We start from the raw sequence: 17,042 nt of genomic DNA, 5'->3' as shown, positions 1-17,042 counted from the left end.
GCGCTTAGACCTTGGCAGGAAACATAGCTCTTAATTTTGATAGATATGCATGAACAGGAGCAAAGAATATGGCTGTTTCTACCCCATTCCTGAAACTGGCGGTGGAGTGGAGATAGATGAAGTTGGTCAGTCTGTAGACTGCTGGTCTGTAGATGTGATGTCATCTTTAAAATGATAGAGCAGCCTTTAACACCAGAGGCCCACTTCATAAAACCAATATAAGTGGGGATTTCCTAGATTTTCCAGGTTTAACTAGGCTTCAACTTGATCTCAAAGAAGAAGTAGCACATCGGCCACCATGATGATTAATTCTGTGCAGGCTTACTTAATCTTGCTGCTTTTTCTGTTCACACTGATTAGAAACCAATGTATTTTGTCAGTGATTTCATAATTTTTCTGTGCATTATAGTATTTTTTAGCCTACTTGAAAAACCACTGATTCATACTATGTTTTAAAATGATCATGATACCCTATACTATGATTAACTTTATAATTTGCTGTGTGGACATTGTTACTGTTTAATTGTGTTTAGACGGTAATTGTTCTTAACAGAAGGGTCTCTGACAGATAGATTATTGCCGTGTTGAATGGATCAGGAAAATGTTTAATAAAGCATTTTCCATAAAGTCGAGCTATGTAAGTTGTTGCAAACATGTGTCTAACTTAAATAAGGTGAACATAGTTGACATTTCCCAACAGTGACCTGCATGATGGGGGGAGTGGCAGCCTATTAGTTAGGGCATAGAGCTTGGAATCCAGAGGTTCTGAGTTCAAGACCCACTGCCATAGACTGGCACTCTGGGTCTTTGAGCAAGTCCTTTAACTCCACACTGCTCCAGGGGCACAGTGGCAGCTCATTGCTCCTCAAGGGGATGGGTTCAATGAAGAGAGTTCATTTCATTGCTCTTTAATTGTGACAGTGTAATGACAATTAAAGCTATAAAAAAAGCATTACTACTGGCCTCCTGTGCTAATCAGCTTGGTCCCAAAAAATCAGCATCACACAGAATTTTTGTCTTTGCAGTACATTTGTACTAGCTGTACTTTTCTGCTTTTGATGCAAATTTGTACCCCTCAGCTACTGTAGTATGATGTGGCAAGCATGGATATTTAAGCCATAGCATGGCAAACAGTATTATCCCCTGATGAATAAACGAAAGATCCATTAGATAAAGAGGGAAGAGGTTGCTGAATTGTGTTAGATAAGTCGTACAACAGGTGTATCCAATAAGCTGATTGCATACTGACAGAAAGTGAGAGCTAAAGCAGAATAAAACTAACATAGATGTCATAATCTGATCAGAGAATACCAGGTAAGTAGAGACAAATACAAAGACAGCTGAATAACTAAAAAGAAAAAGAAAAAAGAAATGCACTAACAAGGAAAAACATGTGGCAAGACCAAAACAGAGACCTGTTTATTAGGGACTAAACTAATAAGGAGAATAAGGAAAAAGTGAACTTACAGTAAAGTAAACAAAACTGTAATTAAAGACTACCCTTAAATAACAATGAGAAATTTTAAACCAACAGAAAAAAAGAAAATAAAAACCATAAATAACACAAAACAACGATGGATTTGAAATTTTTATGTAATGCTTTTAGCATATAAAAGTTAGATTCCCTTTCTAAGCAAAAGTTAGAAGTTCCTGCTATTTCTATGCCTTTTCTTTAATTTTTCTGATGAGACAAAGCTGGCGGTCACTAAAGGAGGAGCCTTTAAAAACCTGGTTATAAGGCTAAATAAACTCTGGCTTTCATTTAAGTTTAAATATTTCTGCATGTACTGTTGACCGGTCCAGACGTATCCTGATATACACACAGGCCCTGCCCCACTGCTCCTAACAGGAAAGCAGTTATAGGTAGTTGGATATTTCCATTTTGTCATGAACAAGTCATTTTTAGTCCCTTGTAATTGACATAGAAGATATCTTTACATTTACTAGGAGAAGCTATGGTTTTATTTCAGGATAATTAGGTTGATTAGAGTTCATGCTTGGTCTGTTCACAGAAAGGGTAAATATTGAAATTGAATCAGAAAATTCATAAAGTAAATATTTTTAAGTGCAACCTCATGCAACCAGATTGTCTTTGCTAAAACTAAAGTTGGAAAAAGTTTGTCAATAATTTTATGATACATCACAAAACTCTGTGATTTTAACATGGCTGTCTGGGCTTTTTTTCTACTCTATATATTTCTATCGCAATCCTAAGAGTGAATTTCATTGCACAGTAGAGTGTTTACTGACATTTGAGCTGATAGCAAATAAAAATTCTCCATCTAATAGTCTATCCTGCCCTGTTTTTTTTTTTTTTTTTACATGCAAGCATAGTTGACACAGTGGAAACTGTATTGTTCTGAAGGTTTGACCACTACGCCCTGTATAGTCACATTAGTTTCTGTCACGCTATCCCCTGTGGCTACATTTACAACAGAGGCTTTAATTTTAGCATCTAATTTTAACATCTAATCAGTTAGATATATATTTATATATATATAAATGTGTTAGAGTATATATTGTTCTGACTTCTAACTCTGGTACTATATGATACACCAGCAATTATTTGGTTAGAGGCACATGAGCCTTAAAATAAAAATTCAAGACCCTTTAATCAATAACCATAAGAATGTTTTTTTTCTTCAATATATTAGGTTGAACTTGAAGATAAATTTAAATTTCCTTTGGCAGCTGGGCTATCTTTTGTGTCTTTTTGTGCCTAGAATAATCCAACATCCATTATTATGTAACTCTGCAGAATACAGATATTTATAATCTCAGCATGCTGGAGTTATGACATCATCCTGCACTGCTAACCATGACAAGCGTTGGGGGAAGCATGCAAACCGTTCTGTCATGGTGGGTTACTGCTCTTAACAAACAGGAAGTATCATTGAGACGTATAATGTGACTGATAGGTGGCTTATCTGCTGTCATGTACACGGGGACAATGGGCTGTGAGAAGACTTGCACGGTGGAGAAACTCCTGAGACCTCACAGAGAAGTGGTGGAAAGCCAGAAACAAAGGTTACCCACAGCAAAGAGGAGCAGCCGGACGAGAATCACAGATAAGGTGGGAATAGACTGCTGTTTGGGAAGCTTTCAGAGGAAAGGCTTTGATTGAACTGGGTCTGTACACAACAGCTTCAGCAACAACTGATGCTTAAAACCATCATCAGGATTCTGTGACAGATGAAAACCTTCACCTATTTTTACCTAGTTAAGCTTTTTTTTTTTATAGCACGACTGTTGAATATCTGCTAAACATGAATCATGCTGCGTATTTAATGGGATATTTCCTTGTCGCTAAGATTACCCAACATGTTATTATGTAAGATGCATTTAAATAATTTCATTGTTAAACAGAGATCACAAATTGTTTTGCGTCTGGGTAGATTTTCTATGTGATTTAAATTTCTCGACATTTGGGAATCACTCGGAATAAAAAAGTTAAAAAAATTTAATAGCAAGATTGAAGGGTATAATAGGTGTTAGGATTCAATACTGGATCTAAAAAGAAAGTATGTGGGGTTGATTACAGGAAAACAGTCAAATGAAACAAAGACACTACTGAAAAAAAACAATCACCGAGCATCATTAGGGTGAAAAATACATTACATGTTTAACTGATGAAAGTTGTTTTTACTTTAATGCTGAACAGATGTACCACACTAACTTATCACAACTGTTGCTAAACCTCAGCCCTTAATGTTTGAGTATTGTTTCCCCCTCTGGGAAAACTGGTGACATCATTAAATTGAGCACACAGTCAAAGTGGTTGAAATGAACTGACACATGTTAACATTTATATATCTGTAATGCATAAATACAATTTTAGATCACATTTATGATGTGTTGATGATATGGGGGACATTTCTGCTTTCATGTTGGTAAAGTTTTGCCACCAACTTTTGGCATAAACACACAGACAGAACCAGAAAGCTGTTGTATTTTATCTACAGCTGTTGTAGTACTGGTTTAGATTTGACAGTTGGGTTGGACACATGCATAGTGCTGTCTTTCAAAGTCGTCTATTTCTGGTGTTTTTCTGTTTGTATCCCTGCTTCTGTCTCCTTGAACCCCAGTTGGCATCAGCAGCTCACACTGAGCCTGGTTCTGCTGGATGTTTCTTCCTGTTAAAAGGGAGATTTTCCTCTCCACTGTTGCTACAAGCATGCTCAGTTTGAGGGATTGCTGAAGAGTCAATGAGCCGATGCAATCAACTGGTTTTCCTTAGATAGAAAACTTTGAAACAGTTTTGACTGGAAGATCTGGTGAACTGTAATGTGTCTTGAGATGACATGTGTTATAATAATAATAATAATAATAATAATATTAATAATAATACATTTTATTTATCAGCGCCTTTCTTCACACTCAATGTCACTTTACAGATAATACAAAAGATAAATAAAAAGAAAGATGAAAATACAAAAATACAGATACAGGAACATAAAAAGAATTATGGATAGGGAAAAGAGCAGTGTATTCACAGATAAGCAAGCTGGAACAGATGTGTTATGAACTGGCTCTATAGAAATAAACTAAATAGAATATTTTTTTTAATTCACTCTTAAATGTTAATAATTATTAGGGCTGCTGCAGCTGCCTACTATTTTATTAATCAATTAATCTAACAAATATTTTTCAGGCTAATCAATCTAAAAGAAAGTACTTTAAGTAAGTTAACATTTTTATTAAATACAATTTTGAAAAAAAAAAACTTATTGTGCATTTTAAATGAATTGTAAATCAGTAAAACATGTAAAAAAGATACATACATGTAATGACAGATATAAAATAAAGATTTTTAGTTTTTAATGAAAAACGTTTTATGTTTTGTTATTCATTTAGCCGTTGTTTTAGTCTGTGTTAAGTTACACTTGGTAATGGTTTGATTCAATACCAAATTAGTTGATGATTATTGTATTAATAGATTAATCTGATTAATTGTTTCTGCTCTATTGATGGTCAGTTTATTTCAGTGACTAGTTTTACAATTGTTCTGGTAGCTGCTGTCAGTGTGTGTTTATGATGATAATCAGGCCTATCGAGGAACTTTGGCCCACTCCCTTTTTACAAAATTATTTCAGTGGTGCCATATAGAGTGGTTTTTAGGTTCATGGCCGCATTTTGATGGATTTATTGACAATTCCAGCTCTGCAGATCTTTACTCCTACTGGTCTCCCTCTACTTTGTAAGGGACCTGCTCTGTTTCCATGGACCCCCTGACAGCTGGAGATCTGGCTAGAAGTCTGACCCCTGGCCATCAGTGTCAGTGGTATTAACTGCTGTGGGATATAAACACATTTCAAGAATTTATGTGAAGCGGGAGAAAGTAGAAAATGCTTAAATTTTTAAAGATAAAAACACAAAATACAGATAATGTATACACTAATATATATGCGAGAAAGTCTTTTTCTTTTTCATAAGTGAAATGATCCACTGCATCACAGATCATCCTGAACTTATCAGCCAAGGTGCAGCTGCTCCCTGTCTGCTCCCTGCCTGCACAGGATTTAACCATTAGGGGATGTGAATAAATTCAGGAGGAAAAGTTTTGGGAAACAAAAATTGATTTTCAGTGTATATTAGATCAGATTAATTAAATGAAGACCCTGCAAAATATGTCAAGCTTTAGGGTTTTAAACATAGTATGTCTGTGTGTGTACAATTGTGAAAGTTGAAAGACATTTTCAGGTTGCCGTTCAGATTGGCGTCCATGTAAACATTCATTAGAATTTTTTTTTGGTCAAATAATCTTCACTGTGCATATGTGCAAAATCAGCGTGGCGTTTCTCTCTTTACTAACCTTCATCCACTGGCTCCTGGTTCTTGGTGGAGGAGGTGGCACTAAATTTAATGTGCAGATAAACATGCCATCCTGCTGTCTACCCCTGTACAAAAGCAGCATTAGCATATGGTACCACTGAGACTTTAAAGGTATAGTAGAGGACAGAGCATGTGAGCGGAGTGCAAGAAATATGGTGCAGCACAGAGCGGTTTTAAATTCAAAGGCCGGAGGCAGGATTTTGCTCCAATCCAGGTCGTTCCAATGTGCCCACAACATCAATTAAAAATGCTGGATTATAAAATTTGTAAAATAACAATTATTTGATATAAGTTTTTTAGATTAATAATTAAATGGGAAATGCAGGGCAACAGGAATGGAGTGAGGTGTTACGTTCACAGCTCGGAAATAATTTAACAACCAGTTAAATAAGACAAAACACATGTATCGGCCACACCATTATATCAAACGCTGTGTCCCAGGGCCCTGGCATAATTACATGAAGGAAAAATTTCAGAAAATTGTCACGATTTGTTTGGAGGTTTTTGTGAGGACCCAAATGCAGAGGCTGACAGGCACTGGTGAGTTCTTTAAATATTTAATTGAAGATCAGGCAACAAAAACAGGAATCCAACATAAAAATAAAACAAAAAATAGAACCATGGAGACATCAGGGGAAAACCATCACAAGGAATCAGGGTGAGACAAAGTAAGACGAGGAACCAGCACTGAGGTACTGAACAGGGAGTGTATTTATGGATGACTGAATAAAGGGCAGGACTAACAAGCTGATAAGGAGCAGGTGTGAGTTGGGCTGACGAGGAAGCCAAGGGAAAAGAAAACACAAGGGGGCAACAGAGGACAAGCAATGGAAAACCTAAGAAACTAAAATAAATCCAGAACACATCAATAAAGCTAGAAAAGAAAACATGGATAAACATGAAACCAACAGAACCAAGATCATAACAAAAATGCCTTCAATTGAGAATTGGAGTGAACGCGGAGCGATTTCGCAGCAATGGCAAGAAAATTAGGTTGAGCGCAGAGCGTCCTGGCACAACTTTGAGCGGCAGAGTGAACGAGCGAATATCCTCCTGAGAGGGGAGTGGAAATTGCACAGCGCTCCGTTCCGTTCACATGCTCTGGTGGAGGATGTTCTTTTTCTGAGTGGATCATCAAAATAAGTGGTCCTCCTAATTGTCTATCTTTATGGTGATATGTTTATGTAAGGCTGTCCTACGTGCTCGGGTGTATTCACAACAATATTACCTAAGTAAAAGTAAAAAGTGCAGAGACAATAGTTTGTTTAGGAAAACCAGCTGATTGCATCCAGTCATTGACTTCCAAGACATCCTCCTCCTGAATGTTACCACCATCCTCTGCATATAAACTAAACTAAGTTACATGCAGAGTGGCTCTTTTTATTGCGGCTATAATACCTCAGCATTAATGTAATAATTTATTTAAATCCCTGTATTTTGAACCTTGAAACAATGAAATCTAGATAAGTGTCTGCCCTGTTACTGTGTTTATTGCAAACAAAGGTTATTTGTTACAGTCGTTCAAATAGTGTGAGAAGCTTACAGCTGTTCCATCGGCAGATAAGAGTTTTTTCCACAAAGGAATCTGTGCCAAACCTTTGAGTGAACGTTTGCCAACTAATAGGAGGATAACTGTCTTATCCAAGTTTCCCACTGGGACAGCCAGTTTACTTTGCTTACCTGTGGGAAAATGTTTGATGGCACATTCTTGTCTAGATGATGAGTCGTTTGATTTGACACATTACAATAAAATTATCAAAACGAATTATAAGGAGAATATAGTTCTATTACTGCATGAAGAAACTACTACATAAAAAAACCCTGTATTCCAGATTATATTGAAGCTGGGCTTAAATATAATGTATTTCCAGTAACCCTTTAGATGCAAGCCCAGGTCTCAGCCCCACTCAGCTTTTAGCTAATGTGCAAAATCTTTCACTAAAGGGGATGTCAAGACAGTTTTTTTACACCTCCAGACGTGTCCAAGTCAGTTTGGCTGAGGCAGGCCGGAAGCTGCTGCTGTTCTGCCCTCTGACATCTGTTGACAGCTGTCTGCACAGGTTTAGGTCCCTTCTAACATTTGAAGGTAGCCAGGCATTCACAGAGCTACTATTTTAAGAACACATTAGAGTCACACAAGTCAAGGAGCAGCGCACTAAACCTAGTCACTACTGTCCGTCACAGAGGCACAATAAAGCATGATAGGAACACTTACAGGGGTCATAGAATGTAAAACCCAGTTTACGTTGTCATAGATGAATAACGACAGTTCAGTGGGTGAAATGGACGTACAGAGAAGTTCAAACCCCATCGACACCTCCTTTCTCTGCAAATCTCACAGTTCTAAACTTCACCGTAAAACGGGCGAATCCAAACGAAGCACCGAGTTGATGTAAACTAGGTATGTTGCCTTATTTGGTTCTGGCCTGTACTTTTGTCACGCACCGCGGGGGCGGTTGTAAAGCCTCGACTGCTGGGCCGCTGACTGGACTGGACCTCAGCAGAGAGCCATGAGCCGCCCGTCCTCAGCCGGAGGAGAGGGGCTAGGGCCCTGTAGGCAGGCGGGAGGGAAGCACGGAAACACCTGTGTCCGGGCTACCATCACTGGGTTGGGTTCGGTCACTCCTTCTTCTGCTGGCTCCTGCCCTCGTCTGCTGGGGTTCCCGGACCAGCCCCAGAGCTAACAGCTCGCTTCTGCTGCACTGTAGTCGACCAAAAACGCGGACGCTTCTGAAATTTCCCCTGGACATTTTTTTAGGTGTGAAAAGTAGGACATGTCCGGGAAAAAGAGGACGTCTGGTCACCCTACCATATCAACAATCACAATATTTCAGTGAGTGAGTGCTTGTTGCTATGATGAGTCTTTGCTCAGCAGCTTCGCTCGTTGTAAACCAACCAATCAGAGCACAGCTCATCTAAATATTCATGATCATACCATAAAAGGAAGAAAACCTGTCGTTTCATTCAGGGGCTTTTTTTTTTTTTTGAACTTTTTATTTTCAATAACAATTTTTATATCAACACATACATATGTCCATCCATGTCACATCTCTCAATTCACATCTTAATATCTTCTTAGATCATTTTAGACCTTTCATTTACATCAGACATACAGGCTGTCTATTCCAGCTCCATTAACAGTTATCCAGGTGCTATTGAAGGAGAAAATAACAAAAAGAACCTCCAAGAACGACAAATAAAGGTGCATTTCCTTCAAATAAACACTAGCCCAATTAAGAGAAACCCATATTCATTAATAACATTCATGGATGTATAAGTCACTATGATTAAGGTGAAATGTACAACAGTAGGCACACTGGGAAAACAGATTAAAGTAATAAAAGCACACAATACAAGATAAAGTCAAAACACAATTACAAAAAAAAACCAAAAAAAAAACAAAGAGGTGTCAAGGTCCCAATATGAATTTAGCTATAGGTTTCCACTTAGTTTCAAAGGTCTCCAGCTTAAATTGTAGTCTTGATGTTGTTTTTTCCATGATGTAGACTTTTCTGATTCTATCTCTCCATTCTGTGATACTAGGAGGTTGTGGCCTTAACCATGCAGATGTTATACACTTCTTCGCAATCAGGAGCATGACCCCGATCAAGTATTAATTGTCTTTATTGGTCAAGTCCATGGGAATTATTCCTAAAATATATACAGATATATCCAGATCTAAATAAATGCCTAAAATATTTTTTATATCTGTTTGCAAATTTTTCCAAAACTTAACCACCTTTGGACAATCCCAAAATATATGAGTAAAATCCCCCACCTTTCCACAGTTTCTCCAGCATAGCCAGGATGTCCCCCCATATTTAGATGTAATAATTGGGGACCTAAAGTAACGCATCTTGACTTTCCAGTCAAATTCCCTCCATGTTGGGCTGTTGGTTAATTTGTGTCCAAAGCTGAATGTTTCTTCCCAGTCCTCATCTGCTATTATTATATTAGCCTCTAATTCCCATTTCTCCTTAATCCCCTTGTTATTGATATTGGATTCATATTGTAGGCTTTTGTATAGTTTTGAGATCATAGCTTTTTTTGATTCACCTTTTGCTATTGATAATATAATTTCTTCCGTCTTGGTCATGTCTGTTGAGATTTTCTGCCATTCACTATGATTCTGAAGGTAATGTCTGAGCTGCAGATATCTGTAAAAATCATTTTTTTGTAAGTTAAATTCCCGTTGAATTTGTTCAAAAGATTTCATTGTTGACCCTTTAAAAAGCTGTTCTATAAATACCAGTCCCCCTTTCGTCCATTTCTCAAACCCTGTGTCCATAGTAGCAGGGATAAAGTCTGGAATCTTAGTTATTTTTACAATTCTTGATATAGAGTCCGGAAAGTAAAATTTTTTCTTTATTCTTGACCAAATATTAATTGTTTCCTTAATCCAGTAATTTTGAATCTTGAGATTTCTTTGAACCCGCTTTGTTGTGAAGGGCAGTGTATCTAGGGACAGATTTGGGCAGGCCCTTTGCTCCATATCTACCCATATTGTCTCTTGATCCTTTGCTAACCACAGGGCTATGGCTGTCAATTGAGCAGCCCAATAATAGTTCTTTAATTCAGGTAGACCTAGCCCTCCATTACTCTTTGGGGACTGGAGTATTTTAAGTTTAATTCTTGCTTTTTTATTTTGCCATACAAACTTTGATATTCTTTTATCCATCTCTTTAAAGAACGAGTTGGGGATGGAGATTGGTAGTGATTGGAATATAAACAGTAGTCTCGGTAAGACATTCATTCTGACTGTCTCTACCCTCCCCCCGAGGGTGAGAGGTAGAATCTCCCATCTTTCTAGGTCTTTTATAATTTCCTTCCTAAGCTTCTCGTAATTTGTTTCAAATAACTGTGTAGTTTGGGGTGTATACCCAAGTATCTAAATCCTTTATTGGTCCATTTGAACTTTACTTTCTCTTTTAGTTGTGCTGGACATTCACCTGATAACATCATTGCTACCGATTTGCTTTCATTAGTCATATATCCAGAAATATTCCCATATTCTTTAAGGCTTTCTAATAGAGCTGGTACTGACCTTAGTGGCTCTGTTAACATTACTAGTAAGTCATCTGCAAACAATGATATTTTATGTTCTACCCCTCCCTCATCTCTTATTCCAAGAATTTTTTTATTCTGTCTTATTGCTTCTGCTAATGGTTCTACATTAACCGCGAATAGTAGTGGACTTAAACAGTCCCCCTGTCTAACTCCTCTCTTGAGATCAAAAAATTCTGAGCAATATCCATTAATTCGAACTCGGGATTTTGGATTTTTATAAATTATTTTCACCCATTCAACAAATTGCTTTGAAAACCCACATCCTAGTAATGTCTGGTATAGAAAACTCAGTTTTACCCTGTCAAAAGCCTTTTGGGCATCCAAACTAATCAGGAGGGAAGATTGTGGTTTAAGTTTTGCACATGATATTACCTTCTAATGTTGTTTGCTCCCTGCCTGCCTGGGATAAATCCTGTTTGATCTGATTTGTTGTTTTTGAGGGTTTTAATAACTTTCAGAACTTCCTGTGGAGTTATAGGTCGCGTCATTTCCAGCGATTCTTCTTCTGATAAGGTTGGGAGATTAATTCTTTTGAGAAAAGAAGAGGTTTCATCTTCCTGATTATTTCTGTCCGAATCATCATACAGGTTTTTATAATATTCTGCGAACGCTTCGGCTATTTCTTTCGGTTGTGTTTTAATCTGCATATTCAAGGGGTGTTTTATTTTGGAGATGTGCCTATTTACTTGGGCTTTCCTAAGTTGAAATGCCAAAAGACGACTCGCCCTATTACCCATTTCGTAATACCTTTGATTTGTAAAGCGTAGAGAACCTTCTGCTTTGACAGTTAATATCTCTTCTAATTTATTCTTTGCCTTTTTAAGTTCTCCCATTATATTTTTATCCCCTAATTTGTGTTCCCTTTCCAATTCTTTGATCTTATTTTCCACCTCGTTTTGTTCTTTCATTCTGGCTTTTTTCATTCTAGATGTTATTTCTATAATTTTCCCTCTTATCACTGCTTTTCCTCCCTCTCATAATATTGTTGGTGAAACTTCCCCATTATCATTTATTTCAAAGTATTCCTTAATTGACTCTTTGATTTCTTTGACAATATTTTCATTGGAGATGATCAATACATTCATTCTCCAGTATCTAAAGCAAGATTCTTCACTTGTACTTAAAGTTAGCAGAATAGGTGCATGATCACTTATAGTTATATTTTCTATGTTACATTTTAATACTTTATGTATATGTTGTTGAGATATATATAAATAGTCTATTCGAGAGTAGCTTTTGCGTGGATTTGAGTAGAATGTGTAGTCTCTCTTCTTAGGATTGATACTTCTCCAAACATCAATAAGACCAAGTTCTTTGGTAACATTATTTAGCATTCTAGACTTTATCGTCTGTGGTCCCAAGTCAGAAGGGTATCTATCTAATATATTATTTTGTACTGTATTAAAATCTCCTCCCATCAGTATCATTCCTTTTGCATCATTTGTTATTATTTTGACTATTTCTTTCAAGAAATTGTCCTTCTCCTCATTTGGGTAATATATATTTAATATTGATATTGCATTCAGGGGCTTTTAACCAGGCTTGCATTAGAAGAACAGCAAATATGCCATTTTCAGCCCAACCAAATGTTACACACCCTATTCAGAGGCCTTAAGGACCAGCACAAGATACCCTATAGAATCATTCTATGACCCCTTTAAAGAAATGGATGTATTTATCACAAGAAAATTAAAGAATTCAGTTTTTATTTAGGCAAAATAAAGGTTAAACAGTGAGACTAGGGCTCCAACTAATGACTGTTGCAGATCCACCAGGTTCTGCAACAGCGTCTTCCCCACTGCGATCAGACTGTTGAACCTTTGATCCACAAACCGAACTCTGCACCTATTGCACATTATCGGGCATCAATGCTGCTGAATGTTTTACTTTTAGCCCTTTAAGTTCATCTCATTTCTATTCTCAATAACGCATTTTTTGCACAAATGCCTATCTGCACTGAACCATTGCAATTTGCACACTGTCTTTATCCTCTGCACTGTTTACACTTTGACCACTGATGCACTTTTTGTATAACTCGTGCCATTTGAAATATCAATGCAATGCTCATAAGCTGTATGTAACGCAATTTCGTTCTGTATGCACTCTGTGCATACAAAATGACAAATAAAGAAGTCTAAGTCTAAATCGATTATCAAATGTGTTGATTTTTTTTTTGATTAATCGATTAACAATCAAATAGCCAAATATTCCTTAAAGAAGACTTTTTACGAAATTAAACCAGCTGAAACTCAAACTTTTCGACCTGAGGAGTTCTGGATAAAGCAGATTGACAGATTAATTTTCTATTTTAATCTTAAATGTAAAATGTTTATATTTTAGTTAGTGTTAGACAAACTTCCCTACCCACTTCCCCGCAGCTCCCAGCAAAATCCTCTCCAACTTTTAGCCACTGAAGTGACCCCCTCTTGCATACTTTTTTACTCTGATTCCACCGTTTCACTGAATTACAGGGTCTTACCAGCAGATGACGCTTCTCTTTAGATCTTAATCATGGCAGAAAGAATATTTTAGTACAAAGATTGATGTTTAAAAGGAAATGTAGAGGACAGTCCAAGGACTAAATATAACAAAAGTGCTTCTGTAAGAAATTCAGGAGAAACACTGAAAGTAAAAGAAAGATTTTCTTGGTACAACAACCTTAGAGGCAAGGATGCCGATACCGGCACTTATATTTTTTAGTTTATAAACCTAAATATAATTGTTAACTAGCCTTACTAACTTTTGAACTGTACTTTTTAACTTTTGAATTAGCTTTTTACATTTTTCTTTCTCAACTACAGTACAGTATGTAATATATCATTCAGGGGCTCATCTAACTGGCCAAATGCCAAAATAAGACGTACACTGCAAAAATCATCTAGAATTAAGTAAAAAAATTCTTAAATTGAGTGTATTTACCCTTAATTTTAATAGATAAATAAGATGATTTGCCAATGGAATTAGTATTTTTACTCCTGAAACAAAATAATTAGATAAACATACTTGAAATAAGATATTTTGAATGTAAATTGTCTTTTTCCATTGGCAAAGTGTCTCACTTACCTCCTCAATTCAAGAAAAAATGCACTTAATTTAAGCAAAAATTACTCATTTAGATTACCATTTTTTTGCAGTGTACAGTACAGCCATTTAGCAGTATCTTTGCTGAATGGCTGGATATAGATCTTGTGCTTCTAGACCTCACTGAGGGGTGGGGGGGATTCCACTTCTAAAGGTTATTTAAGTGATCAAAAATGGTAACTTGGCCTATAAAGAGTTTAAACGATTATTAAATTAGTTGACGATTATTTCATCTATCCATCCATCTTCTTCGCTTATCCGGGGTCGGGTCGCGGGGGTGGCAGCTTCAGTAGGGAGGCCCAAACGATTATTTCAATAATCAATTAATCATTCAAAAGAAGTAAAAAAACAAACAAACAATCCACTGGACTTACTTTCCAAATTTGACAATGACCTGGATGACAGAGAATCTTCACCAGTAATTGATTAATCACGATTAATCTGATTTACAGTTTCAGCCCTAATTGAGACCCTGTTCAGGCAGACTTTATGTTGCCCAAAGCTGAAACCTAAAAAGTGTCATTTGATCATTTTCAGTGCTCAGCACCTTTCTGGTAACCATTTCTAGGTAGAAGACGTTTGACCTAATTTGTGTATGTCATGTTTCCATGAGCTTTAAACAAATGCTGTTCCATATATGTACTCTACTGGGACTCCACAGACTGACCAGCTGGAGGGGAAGGAAAGGATGGTCATAAAGCAGCTGCTATGGTTGTTAATTGTCCACAATCAGAGAAGGGTGTTTGTTTTGGGTCCTGCTCTTCCTCTTTGCTTATCTCTGAGAAAAACGCAGCACCGTTGTCATCCACAGGGGGCAGCCACTCTGTACACTATGTTCCACTTTCCTGTACATCTCAACAGGGAAAGAAAAAAAAAACACACACACACACATCAGGATGCCCCAAATAATCCCCTTTAATACCCTTCTGCACTTCCCAGATCTGAGATTGGATGGTAATGATGTTGCTGCTGTTTGTGATAGCTGATTGGTCTGGACCACTGTGCAGTGAGTGAGGGTTTCACAAGCCCAGCCTCCAGGGACTCACGGTGGCAAAATGACCCGTGACGAGGCAAGGCACTGTCCCAGTGTCAGCTTTAAAGACAAGAACAAAACAAGCAAAAATAAAGTAGCTGAGAGGCACTGCAACAAATCCAGGAGCATAGAATATAGGAGGATATCTGAGGACCTTATGTGACCTTGTAAGCTTAAATCCTGATGGCTTCTCAACAGCGTTTGATCAAGCAGAACATTGCAAATGTTCCAGGAAGCCTTTATCTACTGGATTGTATGTGAAGGCTGGAAATAAGAGTGAAAATGACCAGTTGTGATCTAAGAAAACCAAAGGCGTCCCGGAGAGGGAGTGCTGCCCAGTGATGCTGCGCAATGCACTGCCTCTGCTCCCCTGCGTGCTCCAGTCTGTGTGACTAAGCGTGCGCGTGTGTGTGAGGGGAAAGTGATGGAGAGGGAGAAGGCAAGGGGGCGTGTTGATGTGTGTTCTCTGCTGCACAGCCTCGGTAGTGTGAGCTGAACGATGCTCGCTGGCTGTCTCTCTCCCCCTCTCTCTCCCTGTGCTGCTTGGCTGTGCCTCTTTCTGCCGAGCACTGCTGAACCATTTTATGCAACATAGCTGCCGTAGCCATCGTCCTGGTTCTGCTGCTGGCTGCTTTCCTGTCCTCCCAATACATTAAGGAAACACATGACATTTCATCACCACTCTGTGCAAAGGTAATGTAACCTCTACTGTCTGCTGTCAGGCTGTGTGTGTGTTTTACTAAGCCTCAGATTGTTGTTCTGACTCTGCTGCATGTTCCTCCCCTTGCTGGTGTAAGGATGCTCATAACATTTCTTAGTGGCAAAGGTACTTGAAATGCACCCTGCTTCCCTGCCTACACTCATAGCCTACTTTGGTATGCATTTCTTAGGAAATGAATGAGCCTATTTTGAATTGTGCCGTGCAGGATTGCAGGTTTGACAGTCCAAAGATAAGCCAGAGGACACTGATTCTTTTTTGCAAGCAAAAAAATACTTTTATTTTTCACATTGCCTCAAGTCTTTAACAAAGCATTTCAGAATATAGAATGAACATATAGTAGGTTCTGTTTTTTCAGCATCTTCATGAATCCTTCTTACCCTCATTTAAAATGTCAGAAAATGTTTTTTACACCGTGTACATGGTAAAGATATTTCAGTTTTTCTGTATTTGAAAATAACAGACTGAATCTGTACTTTAATATATTTTTTGTGCTAAAAATACAAGGTTATCAATCACTGACCAGACTATAAAATCAAAATGTGAAGTCAGCAGCTGCTGCTATGATGTTGGTGTGTAAAAGTGGCAGAATGAGAGCTGCTGCTACCTTTCTGTTGTGATATTTAATAGCATGTGTTGTAGGGGGCATTAATATTAATAAACGTGTCTGTTTAGATGTGTGTTTTGCCAATTGCTTCAAAGCTCATTGCAGTGATACAAGGTCCCATAGATGGCAGGCGTGAGAATAAATGAAAGGAGTGGAAGCAAATGATCAGGGCTGAACTGTGCTTTGGCTCGTAGGGAAACATGTCATGTTGGCTTCTGTGTGTTTGCAGATGCAAACAGTCGTTTCTTTTTCCTTCTCCCAAGGTCAGTTATTTAAAAGGTGAACATAATTAGGAATCCTGGTCTTGCCTTACACCTTCTGATGTAGGAGTACTCCAACGCTCGGCTTCCATTCATACTGTAGCTCATCCTGCCCACCTTGACAAGCAGGCATTGCCATTCATCATTTCAGCCATTACTCTGAGGTGCAAGCAAGTGGCTTTTGTCTTCACTGTGCACAACAGACAAGCAGTCATCTTTCAAGCTCAAATTTCTTGTCTCTTTACTGAGTTTTAAGTAGAGTTTTAAAGTTAGAGCTTGGTTTCTTCCTTCCTCCCTTTCTTCCTAGGTTCCCCCCTTCCTTGGTTCCGTCATTCTTTCCTTGGTTCCTTCATTGGTTCCTTCCTTGGTTCCTCCCTTCCTTGGTTCCTTCCTTCCTTGGTTTCTTCCTTCCTCCCTTTCTTCCTTGGTTCCCCCCTTCCTTCC

At 37.9% G+C, this 17,042-nt stretch overlaps 1 protein-coding gene across 3 annotated transcripts in view; it reads left to right on the top strand.

The window, feature by feature from the left end:
- Window positions 1-2,893: 2,893 nt before the first annotated feature.
- rimbp2 (RIMS binding protein 2) overlaps window positions 2,894-17,042 on the top strand; it is a 177,179-nt gene continuing 163,030 nt past the window's right edge. The window contains exon 1 of one of the 3 annotated variants that reach the window (XM_038296211.1): window positions 2,894-3,073. In XM_038296211.1, the coding sequence (XP_038152139.1) occupies window positions 2,936-3,073 (138 nt within the window). In that variant the 5' untranslated portion in view covers window positions 2,894-2,935. Of the gene's footprint in view, window positions 3,074-15,612; window positions 15,707-17,042 lie in introns of those variants that run through there. The other 2 variants (XM_038296240.1, XM_038296232.1) reach the window with 2 other exon arrangements.

Source organism: Cyprinodon tularosa, unplaced genomic scaffold (genome assembly GCF_016077235.1).
Source record: "Cyprinodon tularosa strain WSP-4 unplaced genomic scaffold, ASM1607723v1 ctg11, whole genome shotgun sequence".
Classification (NCBI taxonomy): Eukaryota; Metazoa; Chordata; class Actinopteri; order Cyprinodontiformes; family Cyprinodontidae; genus Cyprinodon; species Cyprinodon tularosa.
Note: the sequence above shows the minus strand (reverse complement) of the source record. Positions and strands in the feature narration are given on the sequence as shown.